Source organism: Aythya fuligula, chromosome 4 (assembly GCF_009819795.1).
Source record: "Aythya fuligula isolate bAytFul2 chromosome 4, bAytFul2.pri, whole genome shotgun sequence".
Taxonomy (NCBI): domain Eukaryota; kingdom Metazoa; phylum Chordata; class Aves; order Anseriformes; family Anatidae; genus Aythya; species Aythya fuligula.
The window spans coordinates 57,592,000-57,614,307 of NC_045562.1; the positions used below are offsets into that span (position 1 = coordinate 57,592,000).

At 34.3% G+C, this 22,308-nt stretch overlaps 1 protein-coding gene across 1 annotated transcript in view; it reads right to left on the minus strand.

The window, feature by feature from the left end:
• Positions 1–222: 222 nt before the first annotated feature.
• TBC1D19 (TBC1 domain family member 19) overlaps positions 223–22,308 on the minus strand; it is a 46,610-nt gene continuing 24,524 nt past the window's right edge. Inside the window, 14 exon segments of the mRNA XM_032186984.1 lie at positions 223–604; positions 1,636–1,706; positions 2,779–2,794; positions 2,796–2,824; positions 2,827–2,874; positions 2,877–2,893; positions 3,583–3,674; positions 4,857–4,966; positions 7,381–7,413; positions 8,720–8,764; positions 10,173–10,257; positions 14,295–14,357; positions 14,844–14,918; positions 21,560–21,672. Coding sequence (XP_032042875.1) covers positions 530–604; positions 1,636–1,706; positions 2,779–2,794; positions 2,796–2,824; positions 2,827–2,874; positions 2,877–2,893; positions 3,583–3,674; positions 4,857–4,966; positions 7,381–7,413; positions 8,720–8,764; positions 10,173–10,257; positions 14,295–14,357; positions 14,844–14,918; positions 21,560–21,672 — 872 coding nt within the window. The 3' untranslated portion in view covers positions 223–529.

The following is a 22,308-nucleotide window of genomic DNA, read 5'->3' on the forward strand; positions in this document are numbered from 1 at the left end:
ATATGAGAAGACAGAGAAAACTTCTGTGGGAAGAATACGTAAAACAGAGATGTGTTGTCCATCTGCATTCTTAGAAAATCAGAAAAAAATACTGTAAGCTAAAGTATCTTTATTTTCTCCACTTACAGTATTCGAGTTGATATCCTCTGAGCTGTGAGTTTGAAAAAGTTATTTAATATGAAAAGTGTTCATAATTCTGAAACATTAACGTCACAACTCAGATGAAGAATCACATTACATTTATTTAATATTACATGCATTTTAGACACCGATTCATGCTTTGTTTTTGCACAAGTAGTCATTCTTAATGTACACGTACTAACCATTGTTACAGGGAAATTCAGTAGCATGCATTACACACATCTGTGCGCAAAGTTCCTGTTTTCAGTTACAAAATTCAATTAAGGTCATGATTTCTAAATGAATATTATACATACAGTTTAATTTTGGTTTTATGCAGACGTTGCATAGTTAATTATTAGCTTCTCATGAAAGACTGGAAGTGTGGTATCAGCATTGTTGAAGCAAATCAAGTGACAGTAGCAAACAAGAAGATTTGAAGAAGAGGCATAACCTTCAGGGTTGAAAGGTCAGCAAGTACAGCCTAGGATAAAAACCCAAAAAGCTTGTTAAACTTGACATTTGAATCAAATTTCTTTAAAGCAGCTAAAGAAGTCAGAAAAAGATTTGGTATTGACTAGTAACAATAGTTAGGTTCAGACCTGAATAGAAACAAATCACTGTTTTATGTTGTTGTGCAAAAGCGTCTCGCCTTTTTTTTTTTTTTTCATTCTAACACTTCAAAGAAAAAGCATATGTTTACATATAGAAAACCAATATATATATAAAATATATAGAAGTAACTTTATTTTAGCCTTTAGACTTACTTCAAATATACATGGCATCATGAGGGTATAAGAGGTCTAACATTTCAACTTGCTTCTAAAAATAATTGGGAATTAAGAATCCTTATCCTGTGGCTTGGCTAGTACTTGTGAAGTGAGTTCAATGTAATGACCGAAACAGTCAATGTCTTCTGATGAAGTATGTTTAAAAAAAAAAAAAGCCATCACAAGGTTTCAGTGTTTGAAAAAAATATGTCACCAGAGCTTTGAAAAAAAAATATACATTTTACACAGTAGTAGAGATAAACAATAATAATCTTCATCGTAAAGATTTTTCTTCATTTCCTACCTGTAAAATGACAATACTTGCAGCAAAATTTCAGATTCAAAAAATGACAAAAGTAACTTTGTAAAATCTTTGTGATATCAAAAAGCACAAAAGCAGCAACATTAAAACATACTGAGAAAAAGGATAAACATCCATAATATTTTAAAAAAACTATATATCCTACAAACGTAATTACATATTAAAATAGGAAAAAAATCTAATTATACAGCATAGTTTGATAACTCTTCATTTTTGTAACGAATATACTCTTTTACATAGTTATACTCCAGAAAAGCAGTATTATCTACTGCATGTTCACAATTAGTCTAGTTTTTATCTAAGGTAAGAATTTGGGCAGAAAGATTTGCACTATGTACCACGTGCCATGTGAAGCTTAAGTTACTGTTGTTGGCAAAGGATCAGAAACTATTTCAATCTCCCCTAACTGAAACATATCCTTACTTCAGCTGCAGCCAGTGATGTCACCTCCATCAGGTTGACTGCTCGGAAAGCAAACACAGCAGCTGCCAGCACTGGAAAGAAAAAAAAAAAAGAAGAAGAAGAAGCCCAGTATTTAAGTTGCTGACTTGTTAATTAGTGATTAGAATTAATCTTGATTTAAAATAGCAATTTTCACTCCCCAGAGTAATTACTTTGATTCTGAATAATAATATACAGTGGATGTCAGTATTTGAATTTCTTGGGCTATTCATTGAACTGATAGGACAAAGGCAACTTTATTTTAGAAAAGTTTGAGTGAAAATGCTTGCATTTAATGTGGCAAGCTTTTAATTACAAGACAAGGTAATTTACAAATAGTTAATTTCTACGCCAAAAATTTGGATTTATTTAAATGGCAACATTTCAATTGTGAGCATTATGTAACATGAAAAAATAATTCGTAGTTATCTCTTATACAGTTATATATATATCTACCTAGCTGTCTTACATGTACAAATAGAACTAAAACCTTTCCTCTTCTGTTCATCTACTTTGCATTTAAAATGTGTTCCAACTGAAGATACTTATCTTCTTTAGAACACCCATCTTGAACCTTGCATAAATCTTTGGACAGAATTTCCTCTGTAAGTACAAAACTTTCAACATCTATTAAACGATGGGGCTTTGAGTAAAGATATACAGCAAACACAGGGTAATTCTCAGTTGTGCTAAGTGTTGAAGAAATACTTCCCATACGTGAATAAGACAAATCTTGTATTTTGTGAAAGGTGATGAACTCAAATCTTAATCATTACCAAATCAAATGGTACCACTGAAGCTGGGAGGACATCCTACGCTCTTTTTCAGAGAGTGCTTATTATCTCTGGAGCACTATCACAGCAAACAATGATAAAGAAGAAATATTGTTAAAAAAAAAAAAAAAAAGTTACTTCACATTTGTGATAGAAATGCAGTGTTTATGCAATTCTATTTTTCTAAAAGTTATTCTCTTTGACTTGTACGCAATCTACTTTCAGCATTCAAATAGCAACTAAGTTATTTAAGTTTTCTAAGTTTCTTCTTGTCACAAATAGACTTGAGCTAACAGGTATTTGCCTTACTACCACATGGACTGAACACAATTTGTAAAAATAATTCAATTACCAGCAAGAATTTCTAGAGGAGTTGTATCCTAGGATTCTGTCCCACGAAGCAAGAGCTGATCTGTAGCTAAATAACCAGAAAATGCTCGGACCATCATTTAAATGAAATTCGTAGCCTGCCAAACAAGCAATAAACAGTAGTAGTTACATTTTTCCTCTCTCCCGTAATGATTACTGCTGATGGTCTATAAATTCTTCTGCATTTCTCCTCCAGGAAGAATGGTCTTTTTCTCTTGCTGCATTAATAATCAATATTTTCCTTTGTAACAGCCATCAGAAAAATATTAAGCATCTTATTTGATAAACCACTAATATCATTACAATAGTCTGAGACCAAACAATTACATTACAGGGATCCTCAGCTTTTATCACCCCAAATGTTTCATCCATTTCTGCTACTATTATGAGTATCAGTTATAATACAGTAAGACTTTCAAGTTCTATTGCACTTGGTGCCATGAATACATTATTGAGAATGACAGTCTCCTGCTCTTTCCCCTTCCTCCAATGGCTCCTGCTGTAATGAACATACCACAGTGAAAAAAAGTCTTCTGTCCCCTAGGAAATAAATCATTTAGTTTCATCAGATCTAACCTGCTGCATTATTCAGCTAAATTTCAGTAATTCTTTTTCTCATATGAACACAAAGAGCAATTCAAAATGAATTTCAAGGAAAACTGGCACATTGGTGGCTGCACTTTGGAATAATTTCTCATAGCTTTTTAATTTAAATACTACAGAATGGCCAGCATTTTCAGAGCAATTAATCCACAATATTTGTAGCAAGTCAGAAAGAAGTACTTACGGCTGCGCCCCAATTTCTCGAAGGTGATAAAAAAGCTGTGGCAGATGAGTTTGTAGAAGAGTCTCAAATAGCAAACACAATGACACAATGCCCTAATGAAACAAGATCATGTCCTGAATACTAACACTCATACTGTCAAATCTGAGAAAACAGCATCGGCATGTAAGTATTCATGAATTTTTAATTCAAGAAATAAAACACCATTAATGATGTAATATACAGCTCAGGTAAGCAGGGCACAAACATCTCTGATGCCTCCAGTTACTACAGCCTTGCTCCTACAATTCTGTGTATGTATTAGCAACATAATACGTTGTAATAGCCCCTTTCACCTCTAAGTTACTTAAAATATTTGCATGTCATGGTCTAAGTACTTAGTGTGTTATTACAGTATGGCCTACTTGAAATATTTCCTCTTCAATGAAACAGACCCAGTTACACGGTATATATACTAAAAAATGGAGGATGTGGGAAATAATCTGTCTGATAACTAGAAACAAACAGCAATAGGGATAACTACAAAGAAGTTAAATGTAAATACTTTTTAAAATTTCTTTTTAAAATTACCATGAAAATGAATAGATTCCTGTCTGACCGGTTTCCCTGCTATTAATGACTGAAAGCACAATGCCCAGCCTTGAAACAGTATATTAAGGAAAGGATTTTTTTTAACCAGGAAATGTTTTCAAGATATAATACAGCTATTCAGCACTTTGTGAGGGAGAAAAGGAAAATATTTGCTATGCTCTGTTCTTCAAAAACCGAAGATAAGCAAAAACGTCTACAATTGTCTTACGCTTGAGACAGCTGGCCATGAACATCACCAAGTTATTTAATTATACCTCCAGCATCTAGTAATGCCAAAAAGCATGTGCTGTCACATAAAGAGTGTCTCTTAATGAAAGAGACATTAACTTGATATCACTGAAAATACAGCTCTATATCTTTGACTATATTATAGTCCCTCTACCCCAGAAAACACTTGTGAGCAATTAGATGTCATCAATTAAAATGAGACTGAGTATGCATTTACATAACTGCTTGAATCAAGAAGCCTACTACATAAATACAAGATTACATAAAGTACATGACATTTTATAGCAGAGACTAATATTGAGGTAGAAAAAAATGTCCGATATCCTTTCCAAGTTTGCTGAAATATTTCATTATATTAAAAGGATGTCTTTCAGTTGTCTCAAAATCATGTCACCATATATTATTGTTTCATAGCAAACAGAGTATTTAGTGAGTGGTATTCATTCCTAATGAACTACAGAGGGATGAGAAGAGATGGAATGGAGTCTGAAGAAAAACGCACATAACATCTCACGGAATATCTGATACAATTTGGAAGGTTCATGGTACAGAAAACAAAGTGGAGCAACTGAAAGGATAAAAGAATTATAATTGACTCAACACTGTAAACTGCTAAAAGAGTTCAATGATTAAGAGCATGAAGTATGGTGAAAAACAAGTAATTTATACTAGCATGATTTACAAAAATTATATTATATTATATAAATTATTCAGAAAGATTTTTATAATAGAATATACCATTAGAAGTAAAAAGTGAAGAAAGGGAGTACAATACATTCTAGCTTGCAGTTCTATACATTTCAAGAACCTAAACTGCTTAGAACCTGCTTTTCACAGTGCTGGCTTCCTAAGAATAAGAAATACACTTTAAAGACAGCTTCTTTGTGAGTTAGGTCAATGATATGCTGCATAGTGCAAGCTTTTGATTTAACCATCTGTAACTTCCAATGTGCTCTTCAGACATCGACCGTCTCCAAATTGGTTCCCCATTTTCAAGACAGGCATAATTTTACTATTTGAAGATAGGTGTTTTGAAAAGTGAAGTATTAAAAATAGCTCTTGGTTGCCATAATAACATCCCATAAGCATGACTGATCAGGAGAGACCTGTTTCTTTCTTGTAAGATCTGAAAAGCATGGCCATTTGGTAGTTTACTGTTTATAGTCCTTTTAATATACCTGATTCAAAATAAGAGTTGGCTACATTTGTAAAGCAGTGATTCTCAAACCTTTTTTTTTTTTTTTTTTTTTCAGTCTGACATTGGTCTGGCATATAGATAGATCTGTTTCATGTATATTGTGCCTCAACATAATCAGATACCCCTGATTATATTATTATATAATTAAATATTATTATATTATATTATTAATACCCTCTATTCATTCAACGCACATTTCACAGACAGTTGTTCTGTATGCATTCGAGTAAAAAGCTTTTCTTTAATTTCTCCACTCACTCATCATCACTCAACTACTACTTCTTTCTGAAGATGCATTCATGCAGCTTGCAGTTGAATGCATTCATAATCTCTACATTCACCCTCCCCTCCACTTCTTTTCTACACAAGTGATACATGTCTGCATAAAAATCTATACATGTACATATATCTATGTGCATATTTATAGATATATGTGGATGTATGTGTGAATTCATTCACATATGTATATGTCTCAGGAAGGTGGCTTTATAGAAAATAATGGCACTTGTGTGTGAGAGGTGGGGCACTAAGGTTGGGCGAGATGTTCACAGAAATGTGTATTTACGTTGGGCTGAGAAAAGCAGAGGGTGTTACCAGTGTCTATGTGTAAGGATTGAAGATGGAGGTGGAAGAGCTGGCAGGGTGCGTATGTACATAAAGGCCAGGGAGATAACAGAACAGTGCCTGACAGCTGGCACTGCATGATCGTATGCATGCGAGCATGCAAAAATATATAGGATTTACATAAGGTCCCAGGTACTTCCTCCTAGAGCAGCACAGCATGCAAGACACAGGATGCTCTGCTTGGATTCTCACTAGTATTTCCACCACCTTGCTTTTCATCCTCCCTCTTTGTCACAGCTGGTCTGTTTTGTGCCCTTTCCAAGCAAAAGGGGAAAGGAGGGAGGGAAGCAGCTCCCACCCAGTTTGACAGCTGCTGTTCTAAAGGGCAGAGTCAAATCCAAACATTTTGAGAAGAATACATTTCACACAGAAATTGAAAGCCTTCTAGTGAACACTTAAGGAAGAGTTTGTAACTAAGCTATTCCTTACTTCAGAAGACTTAGATTCCCTACCTGGGTTCAAATTTCCATTTTACATTCATATTACATTTTATTTCTAAGAATCAGACATTTATTATTAGTAAAACATAGCATTTAAAGTATAATCTTGAAATCTGCTTGCCAAAAAATACACCTTTGATAAATCAAAAGAAAAAATAGGGAAACCTGTAACAAATATTCTTACATTATTTCAGCATCTCTCTGCACTAGCTGCTTTGTTACATCTGAGAACTGGGGAGATTTTTTTTTGCTCTCTTCCTAGAAATCTTGTTGATGTTTAAGCTTTCATCTATGCAAGAGTAGTAGCAACCATTCTATCACTTAATACTCCTTTAACACCCTACTTGAGGATGGATTACAGAAACAGGCTTTTTACATAATTCATGTTTTTAAGATCTACAGCTAACTTGGTCTACCCAAAAGACACAAGAAACAAGCAGGCTGTCAATAAACTTCCTCCCTCTACTCATACACATTAAGATGCAGCCTCTGACCAGACCAGCTGCATGATGATTAGCCTCTCAAAGGGTATATTGATATAAAGTTGTGATGTGAGTAAATAGGAGCAGCTTGGAATTTTAAAAATTGTATAAAACAGCTTTCATGCACACAGAAATAGAACACACAGAAGTTTAAAATTTGCATAGTATATACAGCTTTTAACTACAATACAACAAAAAGAAATCCCAAACTGATAGAGTTTATGAGAGTCATACTTACCATACATAGAAAAGCCATGAAAAGGAATTACACCTACAAAACAAAGATTTAATTTTTTGTCATTTTTCTTTTATATTTATTTCTAGCCATGCAAGAAATGTATTCTTCCCCAAGTTTCTAAATGGAATTCTGCCTGCTACAGGAATAAAATATTTATATTTATTATTTATATATATATATATATATATTTATATGTATATTTGTATATAAATATATTTATATTGTTATAGCACCTGCAGTCTTAGATTTTAAGCTTGTAAATATTTAAGTACAGGAATTATATAATTTACTTCACTATGACCAATGGTGCACCGTAACACGTACTGTAATTCCTAGAAAGCCATGTAAAGCCCTGTTTCCATGAAGTATAAGCTTTGCTGAAATCAGAACCTAATTTCAGATAAATGACAACTGGTAAATGTCATGCACTAACAAGGAGGGAGCAGGAGAAAAAGGAGGCCAAGACCTCCAGTAACTCATGTAGTACTCAGACAAAACATTTAGAGGACTTGGCAGTGGTACCATGACAGTTGTCTCCTCTTTTCCAGCTGATCTCAGCTTCCATTCATTAATTTTCCTATAGGACCAATAAGAAGGAGCTGCTTTGGCAAAAGGTCATAAGGACAATGTTTCACGACTATAAAGCTGCAATAAATGTGGAAGCAAAAATGGGAGAAGGGGAACAAACATATCTGCTATCACTGACACCACTGGAAAGGAGAAGGCACAAAACACAAGTTCAGAGATACAGATTTAAAATTGGTGACATGAGGCCCTGAAAGCAAGAGCAAAGAGCTTGAACTTTAACTAAAAATGGGGGCAAAACAGGGTAAGGATGCAATAGACAGGGATTTAAATGGTCAAAATATGAGCTAAAAAAAAAAAGAATTTTAACAACTGAAGTAACAACAGGAGCGATATTTACTAAAAATTATATAGAATTTTATAACTGAATTTCAAAAATGGACACATTTGAAAGAAACGAGACTGTCAGGTGTGGTTGTAGAGTTCTGAAAAGCTGGGGTCAGATGGTTTCAGCATGTAGCTTTCAGATCCTCTAAGTGGAGCATCCTGTCACTGGAGTAAAAGCTGATGCACCAGAAGTTGTTTTCCCTCTGCTTCCCACACACGTAGACAAACTCCGTATGTGACTATTAACACCAGGCTGAACATGGTTCTGCAGTAGCTTCAATCCATCTTACTCCTTTAAATTAATTATTTTGGCAGAATAACAGTAAAACACAGTTTGTAATAGAAAAAGAGGTTATCATGTATTCAGGAAAAAAAATCCTGTATCTTTCCAATCTACCACTAGAGGAGGCAACAGTATAACTCTTACCATTTGGTGGATAGAAAACAGCATATTCTTCTATTCCAAGTTTTCCTGTGAATCAAACCATAATTAAAATAATTAAACTAATAAAAGTTGTAAAGATAAAGTCTACATTTATAAATTATAAGTGATAATTAGAAAAAGAGTAACTACCAATATTATTGACCATTTAATATTGTCCGAAAGCATGTAAGCAATTCAGATACACTCTAAAATATAAAATAAAAATGCAGCACCAGCAAGGGAGGATGACAAACAGGAAAAAAAAAAAGAAAAAAAAAAGAAAAAAAAAAAAGCATTTCAGCAATGCTATACCAATGAGATTTGATTTGGGTATATATTAGGAGCTCTAAAGGTGTTTGCTGTGTCCTTGAAGACAGTGAAGCTCTCTGACGAGATAAGGTTAAAGGGATAAGTCTGTCATGCTATGGCAGACTGACCTAGGGACAGGAAAGACATTTAAAAGGACAGAAGAACACTGGATAAAAAAAACATCCAAGGCTTCATTAAGCCTGCAACAGAGAGGAAGATGGATGGTACAGCTGTGATATAACAACAAGAGAAATTAAGTAAACTATTGGAAACAAAAGGCTAATTAAGTAAAGACAAACTTTAACAGTATAAACTGAACATATAACTTTTTCTCTTCCTTGCAAACGAATGTTACATTAGTTAACAGTATCTTAACTATAGGACTTTCTCAATTAAAATCTTAACAATATAGCAATAAAAAAAGTTTTTAAGCACAACTATTTAAAAACTTTAAGTATTTCTCTGTCTTAATATGAGAAATTTAACTAGAAATTATAATAAATTATGTGAAAATGTATAGATATGCAGAGATCCTCTAGACCTCTGTGCATTTTGTTTCTCCTATACATGAAAAATTAGCGCACACAGCTTTTGTCAAGTTTGGACTTAAATATTTTCCTGTGATATGAATCAATGGAATTAAATTCAAAGTTACTTTGTGAAGCTCTTGCCCACTACCTTATGAAAATAAAAAGCAGTATTTTTGAATAACAGAAGTCACCTGTTTCATTAAACTAAAGGAATAATTTTACGTTTCCTTTCAATTGTTTGCTTGCCATGCAGCGGGGAGTTGTGATCAGGAAGGACAGTATTTTTAGCATGAAGCATTTCTCTTGGCTAATTAGCCAAAAATAGGACCTACAAGCCTTTCGGATTTACACTGCACAGGTTCAGCAGAGACTTAGATTTCAGCAACTTCATTCCCCAGATTTGTTTCTGAATAAGTGGAATAGTCCTATAGATGTGTTTCTGGGCTGTTATGGCCTGAGGTGAGACCCAGGTCCCTTTCCTGCTCTGTCTTCAGGTGAGACCCTTGCTACTTTCAAACAGTAAGTAAAGAAAACTGCTTAATTCAGGTAAAGAGAGAGAAAAGACCTATGAGGCAATAAAAAAGGAAGAAAGAAAGAAGAAACACAACTCCCTTTACCTCGTATGTATGATTTCGGTGGGGTTGCACTACTGTAAGTGAAGTGATCCAATACCGATGTATCTCGGGAAAAACAGAAGTAATACTGCAAAAGACAAAAATAAGCTGACAATCAACAAAGTAATGTCAACAGAGATTAAGCACCTGCCCTGATTAGCACCTATTAGACTCTCCTAAAGAGAGCTAATATGGTTGAAAGCTATTGACCGACTTAATTCACTTTCCTGTTAAAATTTCCAGGCTCACTTTGAACTTGTTATGATACCGTCTTCACATTCATTTATTGTCAATAAAATATCCACACTCTCCAATCTTCCTCTTTGCCTCTAAGCATGAACCTACATCCTTCTGTCACGTCATATTGCCCTACACCTGAATAATCAGCACATTGGAACATTTTGGAATGTTTGGTAAGTATTCTAAGTTTTTGCTTAGACATCTTAGTTTTAACAACTAAGTCTTTAACAGCTTGCTGTGTGCATGCAAGTCAATAATGTGATGCATATCAGTTCATTTTCCTAATCAGTTACTATGACTTGGGGAAGTCTTACTAAGTGAATAAGCAAATGAAACATTTACATTTTAACATGTGTGCATTTCCAGAAGACCGATCCTCATATTTCTCTCTCATTCTTAAAATCTTTGCAGAATGCTTACACTATGTTCAGTGCTTTCCAAACGAACAGATGAGAACGTTCACCTCATACCCATACTTTCTTAAATACATACTTTATTTTGTGAAATGTATCTGTAGTTTTTGTGCTAACATAAAGAAACAATCTAGAACAACTGAATATAAAATTAAGAGCATTCATAGAAAAAATAATGAAGAAACTCATCCCACATACAGTTGTAAAAAATGTAATAATTATTATACTTGGAAATGTTCATGTTGTGGTGCAATGAAAGGCTGCACTATCAACAATGCACACAAGAGGGCAGAAGTAATACAGTCATCAATTGATGCTGATCTTTGTGTATCTTAAACATTCTCCTCTTACAGGTTTCATAAGTTTTTCTTCAAATTGTAGCCAAGATTTAAAATGTGGAGATGTTTTATATGGTGTTTTACTACATAATTTATTATAAATAAAATAAGTAGATTTTTCCTTCAACTAACTATTCCAAACATTTTCCAGATATCAGTATTTACCGAAAGGAAGCATGCAAAACTGTGACACCTGAACACCACTGCAATTTTTTTGAAAGTAGGTCATATTTTGAGATATTTCCCTCTTCTGAATCTTAAAATTACTTCTCAGATAACAAGCATCTTTTAAAAAATAAATAGTTTCTTTATCTTCAACAGTTGAAGCTAAATATTATTTTTGCGCAATACACAATCATTTTCATAGCTGCCAAAATACAGCTGACAATAACAATACACAGGCAAATGTAATTCTGTGTATATGTTAACTGAGGTGACAGAAGATGAACTAATCTGAAAAGGACATAAATTGTGTTCTCTCATAGGGGAAAGAATGTAACCTTAATTTGAGGCCTCCGACACCCACCACCTTTTTTCTTTCCTTTTTTTTTTTTTTCTTTTTTTTTTTTTTTTGAACACAGCATCCAGTATCAGTATCTGGAAGTCTTTAAGACTGTGTGTCTTCAGATGAGGTAGACTCTCAAACCCAAGTTCTGACTACACCTGAAAGCTGCTGGGTGAGGTTCTTTGCATGTATTCATTATGCAGGATGTATAACTACAGTATTAAAATTAAACATCTGACATTAAATCATGAATTTTGTTTTATGTATTATTCTTCTCATTCACAAAAATGATACTGCTAAAGGAAAATAATACAAACCCTTTTAAAGTACAGAAATGTTTGATAAACCACTGGATATTTTTAGCAGCAATACAATCACAATCAGAAAACCATTGAATTCAAAGGAGTAAAAAAAAAAAAAAAAAAAAAAACAAAAAAACCACAAAGCTTTAATTAAAAAAAAAGACTATACTGAATGTAACTGTACTCCATTTCAATAGTTATAAAGAATTAATAAACAAATGTTAACTTGGGATAAAGAAAGCACAGTAAAGCAAATACATTACATCATTTCGCAATGTTCTTTCTAGGAAGGAATGCATGCTATTAAAGAGGTACCAGCAATGCAACTGAACATCCTCGTTATTATTTTATGCCCAGATGTTCTGGTTTTGATTGATACTTTTTCTGTTAAGCAATTCACAGACAAATGTCACACTATGCTCAAAGACTTGAAAAATTTCAAGGCGGTAATGAGCTACGAGAAAGCTAAAAGAGCAAGGCAAAAAATAAAAAATTAAAAATTAAAAATTAAAAAAAATCAAACAAACAACAATGCAAACATAGAAGTAATTTAACTGGTTTAAACTAAAGTTTTCATTATCTCCTTTACCTAGCCAATATTTAATTCCAGTTATCATATGAAATCAGTAAATAATATTCCATATCAGACAGATGCCAATACTGGAAAGTTTTTAGGTCCCACCGAATAAAATCATCTGACAGTAATGCATTTGCAAATTCATGATGCATTTGCAAAGCAGGTCGGAAGAGAAAATGATCAAGGAGAAAGGGTAACCTTCTACTAGAAAAAAACACTTAAGGAATGCCACAATATACCAAAGAAAATGAACAACTAATAACTAGATGCTTAAGGTATTCTTTGCCTAAAAGCCTGGAAGTAAAATTAGCCTCTTAATTTTTCAAAGATTTTTGGTCGACTCTCCCTTCAAATTACTAAGGTTAGGTTGGGCTTTTTCATGATTTCCATTCTGTAATAATTCCTTTAGTCAATAGAGATATATACAAAAATAAAATTTTCAGTTGTGCTTTATGTTGAGAACAATGAAAAAAAAAAACAAAACACCTGTCTCTGAGAGTCTTAAAACAAAAGATTATACTGTATACTTGCTTAAATTCATTTACAGATTTGAATTCTGTGTCCATTGGAACTGTCAGCTAATGACTAGTTGTTGTGCCTTAGTTGCCTATACAATGAATGAAACGGAAAAAAGTGAGATTTTTACATCCCATGAAGTTTCCAGTATAACAACAAGAGGATTCTTTTCTAGATTTAAGTGTCAAAGAAAAATCTACATGCAAACATTGCACTGAAAAAACACACTGTTGCTTGAGTTGTCATCATGTAGCCACTTTACAAATTTTAGTTTAGAAACAAATTCAGATACAGATCTTAATATCGTAAGTGTTTTAAGTTAAAAACAGGGTATATTTCCTTAAAGTTATCATTTTAAGTGTTAATGAAATCCTTACTATGCTAAAAATATAATGACATAATTGAATAGTATGTTTAAATACTAACACATTCTTAAACTTCTATGGGCTAAACAATGTTAAGGACAGCTCCTTCCTTTGTTTATTCTCCAGACTACTAGCAGTTTTATCATCAAGGAAAAACTTATTTCATTTCACATAGCTCTAAAACAAAAACTTAAGCCAGTCTAACCTAACAGGTGTGACTAATGAAATTGAAAGAACTGTGGGAATGGTAAGTTTGCTGCGTGTCATTTATGTTGACACTGCAATCAATCACAAATTAGGAAATTCATAAATGTAATCTCCTTCTATTTAAGGGCATCTGACAGGCAGCAATGAAGATAATTCTTTACAAATTAGATGGGTTCTCCATTGCTAGAAGCAGCTTTGGAATGGGAGCAATCTGAAAAGTAACCATACATATAGAGAATCAATGTCTTCAGTTTGAAAACACATCAATAAAATATCTTGATACTTATTTTAGTAGGTCACTGAAATAGCTCTAAAGCAATATTTTTGTTCTTAAACTGGAAATCCGAATACTGGTCCTATCTTAATTTCTCTGCACTCCATAGCTCCTGTTTATCATTTCAATACTCCAAAGCTAGAAAGAGGAAGAAAATGGCAGACTTCATATTTTCTGTATTGGAGAGACAATTTGTAGGGTCCTTGAGGAGTTTTTAAGAAGCCTGTCATGCTTCATCTATCTAAACGTACAAGATTAACTTAGAGTATTGATATTCCAAATGGACAATATATGTAATGCAGCACATGCATCTGGCTAGAGTCTCACTGCATTCTGTATCAGCAATATACTTTGCTAACTTTTCAAAGAAAAAAGAGTAGTTACATACCTGATATAAATAATCCTCAAATACGAAATAGTAGTCATCATTGCTTGCTGTTAGCTTTACATCCTGAAATCAAAAAATATAGCACTTTGAAGCTGGAAGACATCTTTTCAGACTCCCTACAGAAGCTAAGCTTAACAGAGTAGTAAGACACCATTTCACCATTTAATCATGAAAGAGTTGTAGTTAAGCACATATTCCATATTTTAAAATGCAAAAACATAATATTAACTTGATTATTAAAGTATTTAGAATTGAAACTTGGACTACTTGGATGCCAGTGCTTCCTTTCCTTCCAAAACCAGTTATTCCTTCAAATGAAGTTACCATTTCTTTACAACTGTTTAACATGTCAACTCAAACAAATATCTTACGCAAGAGCCAACACAGGCACAAAGAGATGGTTTACAATAATGAATCGACCCTAATTATTCTGACACTCCTTAAAATCAAACCATCTAACATTTTGTTTGTTAAAAAAAAAATAAGAAATAAAGATATTGGTGTGATGAGTATATAAATCACTTAATCACTGGTTAATGAATTACTTACTTTGTAAATCAGGCTGTCCACTAAAAGGTCGTACTGAATCACATTTGATTTGAGTTGTTCATAATACAAGATATCCTAAAATTAAAAAATATTATCACCATCAGTATGAGACAAAATTCAATCTATATTGTAATTACAGAAGCTAATTTTTAATAATAATAATAATAATAAAAAAGCGTTTATTAAACTCAAACACCCACTGCATAATTTAGGAAGTATTCCATCACTGCTTATTCTTTCTCAGAAATTAGGTAGATACTCAAGACTTTATAAAAATAAAAAAATAAAAAAAAAATAAATAAAATAAAAAATAAAAACATCATACGATGGGTGAGCAATTGGCTAACGGGCAGGGCCCAAAGGGTTATGGTAAATGGAGCTGCGTCAGGCTGGCGGGCGGTCACCAGTGGGGTCCCTCAAGGCTCCATTTAGGGCCGGTACTTTTCAATATTTTTATAAATGATCTGGATGTAGGAATAGAGGGTATTTTGAGCAAGTTTGCTGATGACACCAAACTTGGAGGAGTTGTGGACTCAAATGAGGGCGTAAAGGCCTTGCAGAGGGATCTGGACAGGTTGGAGAGCTGGGCGATCACCAACCGCATGAAGTTCAATAAGAGCAAGTGCCGGGTCCTGCACCTGGGACGGGGAAAACCCTGGCTGCACGTACAGACTGGGCGATGAGACGCTGGAGAGCAGCCTAGAAGAGAGGGATCTGGGGGTCGTGATAGACAGCAAGTTGAATATGAGCCAGCAGTGTGCCCTGGCAGCCAGGAGGGCCAATCGTATCCTGGGGTGCATCAAGAACGGCATCGCTAGTAGGTCAAGGGAGGTGATTGTCCCGCTCTACTCTGCGCTGTGCGGCCTCACCTCGAGTACTGTGTGCAGTTCTGGGCACCACAGTATAAAAAGGACATGAAACTGTTGGAAAGTGTCCAGAGGAGGGCTACGAAGATGGTGAAAGGCCTTGAGGGGAAGACGTACGAGGAACGGCTGAGGTCACTGGGCCTGTTCAGCCTGGAGAAGAGGAGGCTGAGGGGAGACCTCATCGCAGTCTACAACTTCCTCGTAAGGGGTTGTCAAGAGGCAGGAGACCTTTCTCCATTAACACTAGTGACAGGACCCGCGGAACGGGGTTAAGCTGAGGCAGGGGAAATTTAGGCTGGACGTCAGGAGGGGGTTCTTCACAGAGAGGGTGGTTGCACACTGGAACAGGCTCCCAGGGAAGTGGTCACTGCACCGAGCCTGTCTGAATTTAAGAAGAGATTGGACTGTGCACTTAGGCACATGGTCTGAACTTTTGGGTAGACCTGTGCGGTGTCGAGAGTTGGACTTGATGATCCTTAAGGGTCCCTTCCAACTCAGGATATTCTATGATTCTATGATTCTATGATACCTCCCCTTTATATTTATTCATATATCAGGTAATTAATACAAGTGAGAATAAAGGAACTAATTCAAACCAAAGATTCTTATCTTCCAACCTTTGGGTTGGAAGTTTTTCCAGTCAAAAGTTTTTCAGTGCTCAAAATCATTACGACTTTCTTCTTTGTTATCCTCTACTTCCATGATCCTTTTCAGTAATGAGTTCTGACTTCTAGCATTAGTGAGCTGCTGCAAATATTTAATGTTAATACAATACAAACCTAAAAAAATGTTGAAAAGATGAAATGATATCAAAATGATGAAAAGATATCAAAAATCTGGTGGGGAATACAAAGAACTCAGACTTTTTTTTTTTTTTTAAACTTCAGTTACTTCCTGAGTGTCTAAAAAAGATACACAAAGGGGAAACAACTGGAAAGTAGCAGAACAAATGCTATTTTACTTTATTTTATGCCTTTCTTCTAAGAAAGACCTTGCAAAGGAATAAAAAAAATTACATGTTTCACTATCATCATGTAATTCCTAAATCCCCAAATACCTCTCTGCCATTATGCCTGCAATTGAATATTACTGTTTCAACTGTTTTAGATTGAATTGTTGTAATGTATACACTAAATCGTCAGTCCCAAGGCTCCCTCTCACTTTACTTTTTTTTTTTTTATATTATTATTATTTCAGCATCTTTCCATACACCACACAAATGCTTGTATATTGCAAGCTTTACATAATATGTACTGCTGATTTCTCTGCAACAGATGTATACTTGGAGTAAAGATTTGACAAAATAATGGGAAAAAAGATGAAATTTCAAAAGAGCATTTTAAAGGGAGAGAATTGAAGTAAAAAAGACTAGGGAACACTGCAACTGTTCTTTGCATTGATCAAAAACTGAAAAGAAGTGAATAGCATACACTTAGAAATCTATTAGAACTAACAGATTATTAGACTTAATTTGAAAAGAGGACAAATGCAGAATTCCTTAAGTAACGCTAAGTACCACAGGGAAAATATTTTTCTTTCTGAAAAAAAAAAAAAAAAAAAAAAAAAAAAGGAGGTATAACTAATCCACTAACACTTTACAAAGGTTGAGACAAAAATTTACTAAATAAAAACTAATAGCAGTCTGGATGGAGAACTGTTCTTAAAATCTACAGAAAATTACCTTAATATTCAAGTGAGAATTCTGAAGTATCAATACTGCAGTATTGTCCAGCACTGTCAAATGAATAATCTACAAAGGTGTTTGGTTGGTTTTTTTCCTATCTCAAATAACTGTACCTATTATGACAGGAACTAGCAAAACAAACAAACAAACAAACAAAAAAACTTCTTTTTTATGCTAGCCATATTGCATGATTAACTGTTTCTGTTGTATATGCATGCAAGATGCCTTAAAGGTATTGCCAATTCCACAAGTTCTAATACGGTTGATACATTACTTGACAGAGTCTACAATCAAGGCAGTGTGGGAATCCTTTGCCAAACAACTAGCCAATTCCTCACATATGCATAGCAAGATAAGAAAGACATTTTTAACTATGAGAAAATAGTAAGACAGAATGGGAAGAGGATGACAAGGTTTTCTGTGAGTGACAACTTTCCTTTAAAATTCAGCAAGATTCCAAAATACAGGTCCTCAGGGCAGCAACCTGGTGAGCTCTGGAACTCCTAAGGATCAGTTCCAACACTGCCACATTAGAACAAAGTCTTCTGTCACATTACATAAGCTACTAATTTGTAAAACAGGGATAATGATGTTTTTCTACTATGCATAGATCTGTGAAGCTTCATGAATTTATGCTCATACATCAATCTGAGCTCTTAATTATTTTTTTAAGGTAAGTCAAATACAGTACCAAATCTCTGCATTTTACGTTGCTACCACAACTCCCAATGCCAAAACAAAAGTCAATTGTTTAGAAAACCAAAGCAGCAGAAAACATTAAGGACTCATTTTAAAAGGCGTTTGTATAGAACTAGGCTGCATTTTTTTTTTGGTGCTTTTATTCTGTTAATGAAGAAAACAATGTTAAACCTTTCACTGAATGCATTGAAAAGAGTTAATTTAGCAATACCAGATGGATGGGTCAGTTTCTCAGGAAATAATAAACACGCAGCAGTAAGTGCAGACATCAAAACAAATGTAATGTTAAATCCACCTGAACTAGACTCTGCACAAGTGAAGGTGAGAGGTAATTTCATTCATAAGCAGAGCTTACACGGATGTCAAGAAAACACCAGAATAAATGTACACGTTGGCATTCAAATATGACTACAAGTAGCAATCACTGTATTCACTTTTGCATCAAAATCGAAGAATCAAATCATTCAACCCTTTTAGAAAAGAACAAAAATATTTCTAAACTGAAAATTATGTATCTCACAAGATATTTATATATACAAACACTGTAGGCTTTGCTTACAGCATTTTAAAGAATGCTCTCAGCCTTCTATTTTATAATTAAGATATATTAAACTATCTATATTACTCTATAAAGTATGTTTAGAAAAATAAACAAAATAAAATCCAACCAAAAGCTAAATAAAAGAATGATACAGACACAATTTATTTGACTGAATTTGACTAGCTAATTTACTTCATGGTAACATTTGAACTGCAGAATAATATAGAGACAACATAATGCCCCAAATATAGCTGTTATCAGTGAAAAGTATATCAAAATCCATCTTATGTTATGTGCTAATTTATCTGCTACATTTCTAAAGAAAAATTTAAATTAATAATATAGATGATGCTGGTGAATATCCACATGAACAGGTTTTAACTGGAGCATGTGTTTTGTTAAACTTTCAGTGAGAAGTGTCCCCACTCATTGATGAAAATATTTATCTTCCATTTCTAGGTATTCTCTGTTCATAAAAAAGCAAGGAGCATGAAGGGCACAAAACTCTATGCCTGAGAACAAATGTACTTTAGAAAGTGTTTTTCTAGCTATTCTGCTCAATGGAGGCAATCACAACCAAGCTCTGTAACAGATATGCTGTCCTTCAGCACTTCATACTGTGGGATGCAACCCAAATTGATGACAAAGGTAGGAGTTGTCCTTCATTACTGTTAGCAGTTTGTAACTAACCCATGAAAGTTGTCAGATGCCACTGAACTTGGATGGAAAAGATTCAGAATAGTCACATGCTTTTTCATGAAGCACACTCTTTCTGTTCTTTGGCGTGTTGGTGTTTTTTGTTTGTTTGTTTGTTTTTTGTTTTTTGTTTTAACTGTTTTCCAGTCCTTTATTTCAATAATCTCAAACTGTTGACAAATTTGCAATTCAACATTATTTCATCCATCCTTACTTTTCTTTCAGGTTGTTGTTACCATTCTCTAGCCACTTACCTTTCTAGAGTTTTTTCATCTTCACCACAAAATACTGTCTCACTAATAATTTCCTGCATGCAGCCTAACAGTCTCCATCTCAAGGCTCTGAACCCCATGCAATATTTCCTAAAGCAGAAGGTCTACTGCACTGAATCAAAGAATACTTTATGTGTATGAAGTTGTTTTTTTTCTACCTCCTCTATAGTTCATGAGCATCGTTTGCTAAGTGTGTGGAAAGTTAACACAAGGTAAATATTACGTCAGGGAGGGCACATTAGCTGTCCACATAAATGTCCACATGCATAAGTTGGAGATGCCTTACTAATTACTACAAAGTGAAAACACATCCATGAGTAGATGTAATCAAATACACTGCTCTCTAGCTTACCTAATGGTAGATCGAGTTAATACACTCAGAGCAGAAGCTAACCTTTGGACAATGTCTAAAATATTCATACTTCATGCATAATAGAAACACACATTAAAAACTACTAAAAACTAGAGTTAACTTTTAGAGGATGTAACAGTATGGCCAACAAATATATTAATAGACAGACACAGCTTGTGTTCCTCTTTAAAAAAGAAGTAGAAAAGATGTCCATGCCAATTTCAGAAACTGAATTTTAGGAAATCTATTTCCATAATAGCTCATGCTTCACATAAAAGTAAAATGAAATATTTTATTATTTTTCTCATTTTCTTGACTTTCTGTCATCAAAACAAAATCCCTGGCTTCTTTATTCAACGTTTTCATTTTCTACATCAAGATAAAAATGCTGTTAGAGATGTAGCATTTAACAGAATATAAGCAGACGCAGTGTAACCAACAACATTGATTTCATATCTATTAAACTCCCGGTCTCATAAAGAGCAAGACTTCTAAAGGTCAAGCTGGCCTAGTAATTTAAAAGAACTTAAATCTTGTGTTGAGCATCTTGATTAAGATTTACAATATTTCATTATTATTTCAACAGCTCTTTCTTCTACAGAGAGTTTCATCTTTTACTTATGAGAAACAAAAGCCTGCTCTATTTCTCAAAAAAATAAAAAGAATAAACTAAGTAATTCTAATTCCAGACCAAATAACTTATTAAAAATTTGTTTTAGTATGAGTACTCCTTAGGTAAGCTGCCAATGAACAAGATTCACACTTATTTTTATGGATAAAGATCTTATCATCCTACTATATAGTCACCAATAAATGCTGCAGTGTTATGAGAAAATGACTACATCCTCAAAGGACATGAAATACAGTAAAATCTATACAAGGCTTTTATTGAAATAAAAATAGCCTTCATACATGTAAATTCGGTCATAAATGTAACAAAGTACTGACAATTCTCCAAAGACTTACCTATGGATTTTAATTGCTATGGTATGAATATATTAGATATATTGACAGTTATATGTCTTCTGATACTGCAGAAGAGTTCATTGTTGATGACTTGAGTAAAATAGTAAAAGTGTTTGTACACATGCCTTTGTATTTTCATAGAATGACTCAGGTTTGAAGGGACCTTAAAGATCCTCTAGGTCCAACCCCCTGGTCATAGGTAGGGACACTACCCACTAGATCAGGTTGCTCAGGGCCTCATCCAACCTGGTCTTGAACACCTCCAGGGATGGGGCATCCACAACCTCTCTGGGCAGCCCGATCCAGCACCTCACCACCCTCTGAGTGAAGAATTTCCTCCTAATCTCTAACCTAAATCTCCCCTCTTTAAGTTTAAAATCATTCCCCCTGATCCTGTCATTATCTGACTCAGCAAAAAGTCGCTCTCCATCTTTTTTATAAGCCCCCTTTAAGTACTGAAAAGCTGCAATAAGGACACCCTGGAGCCTTCTCTTCTAATGCCTAAAGGCTGAACGGCCTCAGCTATCTCAGCCTTTCTTAATAGAAGAGGTGCTCCAGCCCTCTGATCAACTTCCTCTGGACCTGTTCTAACATATTAACATCCTACTTGTGCTGATTTTACTCTCACTTTGCTCCTTACCTCTGGCTGATTAGAAATATTCAGAATGAGGGCCCACAGATCAGCTCGGAGTGCCGTTGGGCATCCCTGACGGACATACTGTTGAGCAGCAGCACTATCTTGCTCTGCTAAAACTGCAAGAAAAAAAGCAAGTAATAAACTGATGTAGTTTAAGATGTCCAAAGTTTACCAAACTTCAAGTACTTCAATTTTTTATTTTTTTTTTCTGAGTAGTGAAAATTGAGACACACTACACAGCCTATGACAGTAAAAGAGTTCTGCAATATTTGCATATATTTGAAGTGGATATTAGTCTGTTAGACCAATAAAAAAAAGTAATAAAAGACCGTATTACCAAGAAATTTTGTATTACACTGGAATTTGATGCACTTCTTTACTCTTCTATTGAGCTTATTACAGTTTTGTGTGCAAGCAATGGTTCTGAAAGATTTATTTTCAGTGCTGTTTGTTATACAGAGAGAATTCAAGCATTTATTTTGGCAAATAAAACACATGTGCAGGCAACAAAGAAAGCAAGAGAATGAGGTTAGTCCGTTACCTATCTGACTGATAGCCGGAGTGTTGCTTAGCTTTACGTGCTCGTAATATGAAGATTCAGGAACAGGGCTTACAATCTGCTTTACCAGCAAGCATTAGCTAAAGGGAAAATATCTAAAAGGTTTGGAAGGATGAGGTTTGGAATTATAAACCTACTGAATTATCTTTTTCTCTCACTTCTGAAGTACTGAATAACTGGTCTACAAATTTTC